Raw genomic sequence first — 11,855 nt, forward strand, 5'->3', positions numbered from 1 at the left:
ATGCCTATTTTCCAAAAGTACTTTTTACTATTAAATTCTAGAAGGAATACTTTTAGAGAGCACAGGAAGTTTAGGAGAACACAGAATTGAGGACATAAGTTATGTGATTAACTCTTAAGAAAAACATTTATTTTAATTCATGCTATCAAAGGCTGACATAGCCACCCTACCAGAGAAGACTGCTGAAAGGGTAAGACTTTAGCCCAAGTTATCTGAGAAGTGTGATCTTGCTACATTATTATAGCCAAACAGTTAAAATAACATATTGATTATTCTGAGGGAAAAAAGGGACATTTTCAATTCCTTGAGACTAACAAGATGTTTCATGATAAATTCAGCATTGCAATAACACAAAATAAGACTCCATAAGTGATTTTATTTACTTCTGATACTCTACCTGCTTTACTCGATCCATCTTCAGCTTTTTTGCTGCAGAATAAACATCTTTTACCAATTCCTTATCTGCTTTCAACCTATTAAAAAAAAAGTTATTTATGATACCAAAGCCTTAAAACACACTTAATTTAAATATATGTAGCAAGACTTGGAATTTTCTGAAGATATTCCCTAATTATATGGTTTACTTCAAATGTACTTACTGAGCAGTGTAGGCATAATTCAACAAGACTTCAACAGCTTCTGGATTGAGATCATCAAATTTAACATGAGAAATTCCATGAGGATCACTATCACTATTAAAGATTTCAAATAAATAGGGACTGCAGCAAGCTAGCACTGCTCTGTGTGCTAACATTTCATGGCCACAGACCTGAAATTATGAAGAATTATAATTATAAGTAGTGTGGATTATGTGCTTCTCTAGCTAATTACTACATCAGATTGCTTTATCTTACATTTCTCAGTATTCTTTTAAAAAATCATTTCATTAAATGCCTATGTAAAAGAAAATAAGCAAATCTAAGAACTTATGGCTTTTAGTAATAAAAAATTCTATAAATTTTGAATTAAGTTTTAAATACCTGAAGTCGAACATCACAGAACTGGCCACTTTTCCTCAGGGCATTTAATTTGGCAACAGAAGACTCAATAAAATTTTCATCCTCAAACATCAAATATCCATTGGGAATCATTTTTCCTTATAAATTTGGCTAAATGAAAAGAAAGCTGAGTTATTTTACTTGCAAATAATGGTTTTGAAAATATAATGCTAAAGAGTAATACAGTCTCTTTATTCTCAAATTCCATCCTATAAATGATACATAAAAATTTCATCACACAAAAACATAGCTGAAACAACACCTGTGCTGAATGTCCAAGTCTTTGTTCCCTAATACTTTGGTCATAAGACTTTCAAAAGATTCAAACAGTAGCAGCTATCTCAACAATTTTGGCTGGGTTCCCATGCCTATTAAGCAAATTGATTCTGAAGGGAAGGAAATGAAACTCCATCCTGCCCAAACCCATATAACAAGTAACCTAAAAGCCTGAAAGGGTAAAAGAGCCAGTACATATAGGTTTCCTTGGATTTGGGCTCCTGTCATTCCTTTACCCACAAGTGAGAAAAACCATTATTTATCCTAATCCTGCCCCTTTTCAGTTTCCTTAAAGGGCCCCCAATTTGCTCCTAGTCTTCAAAATTATATACAGTCAAGATTTATATGCAGAAAATTGCCTAATTTCTTCCTCCCTTGCCATATACACAGACTTAAAAAGTCTGATTAGTCTTGTCACTGTATCTACAAAATGATTTTTATAAATGTTTTGAAACATAAGTGATTAAAAATGAACTTATATTCTGTTCCTTTCATATATTCTAAATCACTTATCTCATCAGATTATATAAATATAAATGGGAACTTAAAACTTTTTTGCATTTTACCATTACTTATAAACAACTGACTAATGACTACACAAAATGCATAATTAAAAAACAGTAATAGGCCGGGCGCTATGGCTCACACCTGTAATCCCAGCACTTTGGGAGGCCGAGACAGGTGGATCATTTGAGGTCAGGAGTTCAAGACCAGCCTGGCCAACATGGTGAAATCCTGTCTCTACTAAAAATACAAAATTTAGCCAGGCGTGGTGGTGGGCGCCTGTAATCCCAGCTACTTGTGGGGGCTGAGGCAGGAGAATCGCTTGAACCCAGGAGGCAAAAGTTGCAATGAGCCGAGATTGTGCCACTGCACTCCAGCCTGGGCAACAGAGAGACTCCATCTCAAAAAACAAAATAAAGAACAGTAATAGGGAGGCCAAGGCAAGAAGATTGCTTGAGCCCAGGGGTTTGAGACCAGTCTGGGAAACACAGTGAAATCCTCTATCTACAGAAAATGTGAAACCCGTCATGGTGGCGGCGCACACCTCTAGTCTCAGTTACTAGGAAGGCTGAGTCAGGAGAATCACTTGAGCCCAGGAGTTCCAGGCTGCAATGAGCTATGATCCCACCACTGCACTCCAGCCTGGGCAACAGAGTGAGAGCCTCTCTCTCTCTAATTTAAAAAAAAAAAAAGGCAGTAAGAAATTTTACTTTGAAGTCAAAATATAGAAAAGAAAAATACGAAAATGTTTTTTATACCCAAATGATTACTGACTTCTCTGCCTTTAAAAAAAAAAGTATGAAAGGTTTACTGTACTCGACACATCGTCTTCAGAAAAACAATATGTCTTAATACTGGACTAGGCAGAGAATATTCACTTACCTACTCTGTTGGTGGCAAACGTATTTCTGGGAACTCTTAAGTAATCCAAGGACAAAGGAGTGTTAAAAGGCGCACTTCGTCAGGGTATGAAGACAGGTGGTTGAAGTGAAGGCAGATGTGTCTTAAGCTCTAATGGTGATTCCAAAACTATCAGGCTTGAAAATGATGTAATCAAGTCCTTAAAAGCTATAGACACGAATTTCTTCTGTGATAATGGTGCATCATAATCTATAACAATGATAAATTTGAGTTATTCAGAATGATCAAAGACTCATTGATCTAGGTAGAGCAGATCATGTAAAACAAGTCCTGATCTTCAAGAGATTTGAGCTAAATGGCAAAAATATTCGCATTACATAAAAAAAGGACACAAATGCAATTCCACATAAACATTTTTCATTTAACTTGTAACAACCCAAGTGATCTAAAAAAAAAAAAAAAAGCCGGTCCTTTCCCAAAGACCGGGGACTAATGACGTGTTTATGAGAGGTCTAAAAGCACAAGACTTACAGAACAAATGTCAATATTGTTTAACTCTAATATTCTTTACTATTAATTTCCAACTAATATGCCAACATGCGATCTGTTTTGAGCCAGCAAGCAACCTTAGGCATTATTCCCAAGCATATATACTGTGTTACTGTTCCTCAAAATGAACTCTGCACTTCCCAGACTCTGTTAAGTTTGTTCAAGTTCTTCTCTCTACCTGGAAGGCCCTTAACCCAACCTATGCCAGAGGAAATTTTACAGCCATAGAGCCTCTGCCAAATGCTCCCAGTTGGGAAGCAGTTTCTCCTCATGTTCCACATATAGAACCCTCTCTGAGAGGTATTTATGATCTTCCAGCTGGTCTATTTCATGCTGTATTTATATATACTTGTTTATCTTCCTTGACTCATGGGCAAAGCTTCTGTCTTGTTCATCTTTTGTATCCATCCCATCTCCTTTCTACCAGGACTAGCCTAAAATCTTGAACATAAAGATGAGTAATTTGTTAGAACAAACTAAACAGAAGGGAAAATACTGATGCCTGTGCTTTGTATGATCATTTTTCTCATATACCGTAATAAACTACCAATGGAATCATTCTGGTTCAAATCTAATCTTCAAGGTAATCAGTCCTCCTACCTATTCTCCCTCCCTCGTTTTCACATCATCAATTACTAGTGTCAAATTCAGATGGTACTTATTTTTTAATCACCTGAACTGCTATTACACCACTATTAATTCTGGAAACCAGAACTAAGAAATAACTTACCTGAAATATGTGCAAATATATTCATTTTTATGGATATATTATCTGTCTTATACATCAATACAACAATTCTAAATCTAACAATTATGTCAAAGTGAATAATCACTTACCACGGGACTCCACTGCAGGCTGGTCCAGTTCAAATTCAACAAACCTACTATGTTTAGTTCAACATGTGTCCTAACAGGTTTCTCTGTAACAGGTTTCATTTCAAGGAAACCCAAGAATGCCAGTTCAGGTTGGGATTGTTATGAATGCTTACCCCTGCATTAAAACTGTATCACAGCATTAGGTAATATTGATTTCCTCTGCTCTACCTTTTATCTAGGTTAGTTAATTTGGCTTTTCTCAAGAAACTAGTTCTAGCAAATGTTTTCCAAATATACACAATTCTTTGTACACAGAGAGAACACACTACCCTAAAGAAACCTTCAAACATCTTCAGCCAAGACCTGGCTCAAGCTAAGAAAATTTTCATATATATATGATATATACTGGCATGGTCAACTCACAGGCATAGTTGGCAACTCCTAACTTCAGTTTCATAAACTGCTCTTAAGAGTAAGAGGAAGGAGTCCCCATGCAAATTGTTATATTAAAATGCATCCTCTGAAAAGCCAAAAAGATAATATGAAGGTACTATTTTAAACTTTGACCAGTTTTATTCATTTTTTACTTGTAAACTTGATCTAACCAAAAACAAAAATGGTATCCATTTACTATATTTGACAAATTGAATGTTCTACCTAAAATTTATTTTGGAAAAAAATGGTTAAAATTACCGCAGCCCTTGGAGAAAACACTGGAGAATTTTTGGGGTGATTTGCATCAGACAAATTTGTACAATATTATTATGAGTTTTGTAGTAAAATGAATCCTATATTTAGTACTTGATTTTTATTTATTTTTTATTCTAATTCCATGACAGATTATTAGTACCTCGTTTTTAGTATATCAAGGTCATAATATGAACCTCATCTCTTTAATATCTACTGATCAGAGTACAAAGCTACCTGATTTTAAAAGCCAGCCCAAATCTAGATGACATTTAAGTTAATGCAAACTTATTTTATTTAATTATTGTCCTCATACACTATATTCCTACTTCCCACCCACCTCAAGGATCAGATCAATTTTGGAGGGGATCAGATCAATTCCTGTTGCAAACCATGTTTTTGAAAGTTCACATTTACTTTCATTAAAGTGAGCTAGGGCAAATCAAGAGTTTTAAACTACTCCCCAAACTGACAGGGGATCTTATTTGGTCTATAAAACTCAAGCATGATAACTAGTGGAATTTAAAAAATGGGGAAAATTGTTTTCTTTGAAAATCCAAACCAAAAGCCCAGACATCCCAGAGTCATATAAGAATATAAAACATAGAATTATTTGGTATTTAAAATATACTTTCAACTAAATCTACACCTAGGTCACTATTCTTACACACTGAAAACAAGGATCTAATGCAATATATTCAGATAAATTCAGGATACTTCTATGGCCACTGCAAGGGATATCGAAGACTCATAAATGAGTAATTAAACTGCTTTAATAACACCCAGAAGAAGTTCACAGCCCAGAAAGATTAGCTTAACTGAAATACAATTCAACAGGCCTTATCAAAGTTGTTAAAAAGGCACAATATGTCCTCTGCTAACATTTTTCTCTGGCCTTCAGTAAGAGCAAGATAAAGCAAAAGGCAATCATTTGAGGGCAGTCAGCTCCCACCAAGTAGCCATCAACTGCAATTTTAAAGGAAAGACTTTATAATACAAAGTAAATCAACAAATCTTTTTAAAACCAGAAGTTACAGCTTTCCAATGTAACCTCTAAAACCACCATCACTCACCATCCATGTATATGAAAACTCACTGAACTCATTCATTCCATCCAATGCTCATAGTTTTGTAATTCTTTCACTACAACACAAACATATTTGCACCAAATGTGAAGGCACAAACTGAAATGGAATGCTCGTATCATAACACAATAAAAGTTAACTCAGTTCTCTAACCTTGAACACTTCACAGGGCAGTCAGAAAGATAAAACAAGCTATGAAAATAGCTTGAACAGAAAGGAAAAAAGGTATTAGCAAATATATTCCAGAAATGGCAGCTATTTCAGTTTCAACAGATTGTAGATTTGCAGGATGCATATGGTCATAGTGGGCAACGAAGTAAGAAAGCCTAATTCCAAGGTTTAAACAATGCTAAGCATGGAAAGCAGATGAAGGATTTAAACAAGGAGGCATAGGGCATCCTAGCAGAAATGTTGGGGATGGTCTAGAGGAATGAGTAAAGCATGGAAACAGGGCAGTTAAGATTCTGTACACCCGTGCTCCTTTAAGGCAGTGAGGACTTAAGATATTTTATTTTAGATATGTGGCATCCTTATTAAAATCAATTATCAAAATTAAGATATGTGGTATCCTTATTAAAATCAGTTACCAAAAAGCGTAACACAAAGTCGTTTATAGTTTGCTACATGGAGAAGGGAAGGAAAGGAAGAATTTGGTTTGAGACGTTCTAATGCTGAGGTATCTGCATGTTAATAACAAAAATATAATAGTATGATGTTAAGTATAGGTTCAGAAACATTTACAAGATATACAACTTGTAGTTTACAAGTGTGTATTTTCTGTTGTTCTAACAAAAACCCAGAAATCACTCTCTTACAATACTTCAATTTACACACACACACTAGAACATGACATGGTGGGAAGACCCCCAACCTTTAAGAATTCCTATTTGCAGGATTTGACTATACAATCGCACTGCTAAAAAGTGGATGAAATGACTTACTTAGAGTTACTTCATCTTAATATCAATTATTAAGATACTTCCTTAACAGGAAAGCATATTTAAAAACGTATTTGCAAAACTACATTTAATTACCATCTAACAAATCCTTCAAGCAAGAAAAACAAAATCCCACCTTCCAAAACCAAGTAGCCAAAAAGACTAATTTAAAACTAAGACTAAAACCTGAAATGTTTTGTCTTGGGGGGAAAGCTAGAAAATCAACTACAAATTATTGGCTATAGAAATTAGTATCTATCAGTTAACTAGAGATTTCATTTATTAGGAAAACACAGGAAAACCATTCCAGGGCTCTCTTTGGTCAGTGGCTCAAGTTCCGTTTACCTCTGGCTACCAAATTATGGACTTGATAAGTAGCCTGCCAGCTGGCATTAAATGATACTAGTCTCAATCCAATTCTAAAGTCCGTGTTTACCTCACGTCCAGACTTAACCAATACAACTACTCCTTCAGTATCTTTAAGACAGAAGTGTCAGCAGGCTTTAGCCTAAAAGTAATCATCAGTATTTTGTTTTTCCTAAATCAATCACTGGTGCTAGAATTATTAAAAGAAAGCATGGCCTGTGGCACTCTAGTCTATGCTGTACTTATTCATCTGTTAAGAGTGGTACTAGGCTTCCAGAGTTGTCATCTATTAGTAGACAGAAGATCACAACACACTCAACGAATAGCTTGACGCCAAGGTGTTCTAAAGCTCCATCACTGCAACAGACATGAACAAAATGCGCCCTCTTGGACATCTGCATTTCTCCTTGAAATGTCAGCTGCCTCAAACCAATAGATACGTCCACTACGGACCGGGGCGGGGGGCGGGGGAAGTAAATGTAGTTCTCAACTACTGGTTCAATTTACCCTAGGTTCAACCCTCAGCCTGATACCTTCCTATCTATCATCAAGAGCTTATAATCAGAGACACTTAACCAAAAGCGTGGAGGGACGGAAAAAGAGCAAATCTTGCCACATTTCTTTCATAAAAAAGAAAAAGCGTCCCAGGCCTTCCTCCGCGCGCGGTCAGGCCCGCGCCCACTCCGAAGGCTGCTAGGCGAGGCCCCCAGCGCCCGCACACCCCCGCCCGGGATTGGCCAGCCCTGCAGTCACTCAGTACCGACACGTCAGGGCAGCCGCTCCCTCCCTCCTCCCGCCCCCTTCTCCCCGCGCTTGGCAAGAAAAGCGGGCAACGTGGAGCGGGAACAAAGGACCCCGCGGCCCACGGCGATCGGGGACTCCGTGCCACCCTACTCCAGGCCCGGGGCTGGCTGCCCGCCCACACGCGCCAAGTCCCGGGAGCTCTTCCAGAAGAGAATCCCACACCCCAGGCAAACCCAAGGAGAGGCGTCCGCTCCTGACAGCAAGAACGGGGAGTCCCGCGCCCTCCTTCCGGCTGGTCATCCCCTCCCGGCGGCGCCCTAACCAGGCCCCCCAAAACCCTTCGAGCAAAAAACTCTCGTTCCTCCCAGCCTGCCTCCCCCGCGCCAGTGCAGAAAAGGGGTTCGAGCCTCCGCGCTCTCCGAGGCGGCCAGCGCCCGCTCTCGGCCGCCAACGCGACTCGGCAACCATGGCAGCGCTGGAGCGCCGGCCCAGCGCGGCGCGGGCTTCACGTCCCAGAGGGCGGCGGCGGCGGCGGCCGCCGCTTGGGGCTGCCTCCTCTGATGAGGACACCGCTTCCGCGCCTCCTACCCTCTTCCCATCCGCCGGCGCCATCCCCTCATCTCGGATTCTAGCCGCGCCCTGTCCCTCATCTGCCGTTCGTAGAACCAGCGCGTATTACCTGGTTCATCTCTGAAGAGATGGAAACATTCATCTCTAGAGCTTCGATGGGAAGCAGGAGGAAGCGGGCGGGAATCAGCCCAACGGAAGGCGCCAGGAGGCGGCGGAAGGGGGGAGCGGTCAAGTAGAAGGACAAGGGTCCAGTCCGTGGAGACTGAGAGGAGTGGGGAGCGCCACCGAGAACTCGCGGGAACTCGCTCGCTCGCCGACACAGCCGCGCCGAAGCAGCAGGCGCAGAAACTGCGCTCAGCAGCTCTGAGCGACCGACCTCCACGCGCGACCGGGAGACACTGCCTCTGCCGCCGCCGACCGCTCGCGCCGCACCCCCTTGCACGTCACCACGTGCGCCGCCGCCGCCAACCCCTCCCAGCCCGCTTCCGTCTCGAATCCATCTGCAAATCACAGGCGAGCCCCATAAAGATCCCGCTCTAGGCCCCGCCCCCGCCCGCGGCCCCGCCCACATCCCGCCCCGCCCTCCTCCCTCTTCGACTGGGGTTCCTTCTTTCTCGGTGCAACTAGGTCAGCGCAAGGTGATCTGAGGAGATAGGCGGCGCTCGGGGGGCGCCCTCGTTCTTTATCGCGCGTTTGTCCCTCCCTCCGTTTCTTGCCCCACACCCTCACTTCGTCCAGTGCGTTGCCTGTCCCGGAACTGGTTCCCTCCAGCCGCCCTCACCTGTTCTGACTTCCCCTCGAGGCACAATAGCCTGAAAGATCAGACGTGGGAGATTAGATTGCTCGGCGTCAGACCTACTTCTAGGCAACCCCCCTAGACTGCAGCTGCTCGCCGTGGACATTAGGATCTAGCTGGGCATGAGTCCTTAACTTTGGGGTCGGGGGGAAGTGGCGTGTGCGGGGAGGAGGTTTGCAGAGTGTGAGAAAGAAGAGAGGCACTCTCAGAAGAAGTCGAACAACTAACCCCTCATTTGGCCTGGTTTGGGTGAGAAGATTGAGTCACTTGGGGAAAAAAACAATTGGAGAAGTCAGAGAAGGTATAATACTATCAGTGGTGCCACAAACACCAGTTTACTTCCAGTTTTCACCACCCACCCGCCCCGGGTTTGTTTTGTCTGCGTGCAGCTCTCCTTTTGTTGGAGACGCTGAGTCAGTTCTCTACTGGTCTTGCCCTCTTCCGGAAAAACAAAACAGGCCTGAGAAGTGGTAGTTCCTATCCTAACCTCCTGGGGCCCTTTAGACCAGGTGCCAGACTTCATTATCCACACCACCACCTTGCCCAGGAGGGAGATCTGTGAAAGCGAAACGTGATTTAAGCTGGGATCTGGCAGCAACTTCGTGGACTCTGAAGGGCAGGCAGGAAAGGTTTTTTGATTGAAGGAGCGGGATGTAGTGAGGTAAAATTATATCCAAATTAGAGTTTGGTAAAGGCTTCCAGGTTAATGTCCTGTTACGCTTATCCTGATTTGTGGAGGACACTTAAGCTGTCTAGGCCTAACTTTGTGTTTGATCACTCACCTAAATTTGTAGACATTCTAGGAGCTCTTTGTCAATACCTCTTCCCGTTTTTATCTTTATTTATGCTTATGGAAGCAGGAAAAATAAATTTCGGGAGCCTTCATCTGCAATAGAAGGTTTACAACTTTTTATTCTAAAATCTTGAGGCAAGGAGACTTATTCCCCGCCCCTTTTTTCCTCACAGATTTCTTGCATGTCTCCCCCGACCCCACCACTGAGAATTCAATTGTAGGATGAAACAAGAACTAAGATGTCTATTAGTGTGATTTTTATATCTTTCTTAAGGGGAAAAAGACTGACATTTGACACTGCGCTCTTGTTTTGTCTTGCTGATAATAACTGACAGCAATGTTTACTTTTATTACAAATGAAACTATCAGGGTACGTACCTTTCAAGCTCTTTTAATACAATGGGTTTCATCCTTCCAGTGGGAGAGTGTGAATTGCCCACTCTGGGTAGGCACATGACTGCATGGCCTGTTGGATACATGGTCACACTTGCTGTACTCTAAATAGTGCCTTTGTGACCTGAAACAGTCAACACTTTTCTTAAAGCTACAGTGTGCCTACACTCATTGTATTTTTGCTTTGTATGGAATTTCAAATTTTCTTATTACCTTCTCTATGAATAATGGCATAACTTATGCATTCCATTTGCCTTTCAGGGAACTTGATGGCTAATTTCAACCTCTTAAAGTAACAAATTATGTTGTAAGATTTTGCTCTTAATGTAGCAGTCCCCCTTATCCTTGGTTTCACTTTCCAAGATTTTGTCAACCATGGCCCAAAAATATTACCTCACTACTCTTGCATTTGGGGGGTACTATTACATAAAATGATAGTTATGTGAACACAAGCACTGTCACACTGCAACGGTCTCACAACCCAGACAGCAACTGGCTAATGGCAGTCTGGGCAGGGACAGAGGGGACTGTGCTCCTCAGAATGGTGCACAGTTTAAAACTTGTGAGTTATTTCTGGAATTTTCTATTTATGTCACAATACTTATGTCATTTACCTCACTTCATCTCATCATGTAGGTATTTTATCATCTCACATCACAAGAAGGAGAAGGGTGAGTTCAGTACACTAAGATGCTTTGAGAGGGAGACCATACATAACTTTTATTATGGTATACTCTTAAAATTGTTCTATTTTATTTTATTTTATTTTATTTTATTTTATTTTATTTGAGACAGAGTTTTGCTCCTCTCTCCCAACCAGGAGTATAATGGCACAATTTCAGTTTACTGCAACCTCGGCCTCCAGGGTTCAAGCAATTCTCCTGCCTCAGCCTCCCGAGTAGCTGGGATTACAGGTGCCTGCCACCACACCCAGCTAATTTTTGTATTTTTAGTAGAGATAGGGTTTTGGCATGTTGGCCAGTCTGGTCTCGAACCCCTGACCCCAGGTGATCTGCCCACCTCGGCCTCCCAAAGTGCTGGGATTACAGGCATGAGCCACAGTGCCCAGCCTGTTCTATTTTTATTATTAAGTTATTGTTAATCTCTTACTGTGCCTAATTTATAAGTGAAACTTTATCATAGGTATGTATGTATAGGAAAAAACATAGTGCATTTACAGTTCGATACTACCTGAGGTTTCAGGCATCCACTGAGGGTCTTGGAACATAACCACCAGGCATAAGGGGGTGGGGGTGACTACTGTACTTAGGTAAGCTTTATTTGGAAAGTGCGTAATAAAAATAAAATGTATGAATTTCTTGAGTACCTATTTTGTGTCAGGTCCTGAGAAAGATAAATTAGGAATTGGTGTCAATCTGCCATCTTTTCCTTGTTCACCCTGATCCTGCTTCAGATGTTGTCTCTGTCCTTAACTGACTTGTGTTTTGTTTATTCTTGATGTATTAGTTTGCTAGGGCT

At 41.1% G+C, this 11,855-nt stretch overlaps 1 protein-coding gene and 1 long non-coding RNA gene across 2 annotated transcripts in view; both read right to left on the reverse strand.

Moving 5' to 3' along the window:
• IVNS1AB (influenza virus NS1A binding protein) overlaps nucleotides 1-8,802 on the reverse strand; it is a 20,684-nt gene extending 11,882 nt beyond the window's left edge. The window contains exons 1-5 of the mRNA XM_011746389.2: nucleotides 8,504-8,802; nucleotides 2,661-2,888; nucleotides 981-1,109; nucleotides 600-769; nucleotides 398-473 (exon numbers count right to left, since the gene is read on the reverse strand). Coding sequence (XP_011744691.1) covers nucleotides 398-473; nucleotides 600-769; nucleotides 981-1,091 — 357 coding nt within the window. The 5' untranslated portion in view covers nucleotides 1,092-1,109; nucleotides 2,661-2,888; nucleotides 8,504-8,802. The remainder of the gene's footprint in view (nucleotides 1-397; nucleotides 474-599; nucleotides 770-980; nucleotides 1,110-2,660; nucleotides 2,889-8,503) is intronic.
• Nucleotides 8,803-9,615: 813 nt separating this feature from the next.
• On the reverse strand, nucleotides 9,616-10,439 carry LOC139357957 (uncharacterized). The gene is made up of 3 exons (XR_011612053.1): nucleotides 10,362-10,439; nucleotides 9,973-10,076; nucleotides 9,616-9,746 (listed from the first exon to the last, which is right to left on the reverse strand). It is a non-coding gene; the product is annotated as an uncharacterized lncRNA (long non-coding RNA).
• Nucleotides 10,440-11,855: the final 1,416 nt, after the last annotated feature.

This window comes from Macaca nemestrina, chromosome 1, assembly GCF_043159975.1.
Source record: "Macaca nemestrina isolate mMacNem1 chromosome 1, mMacNem.hap1, whole genome shotgun sequence".
In the NCBI taxonomy this organism is placed as follows: Eukaryota; Metazoa; Chordata; class Mammalia; order Primates; family Cercopithecidae; genus Macaca; species Macaca nemestrina.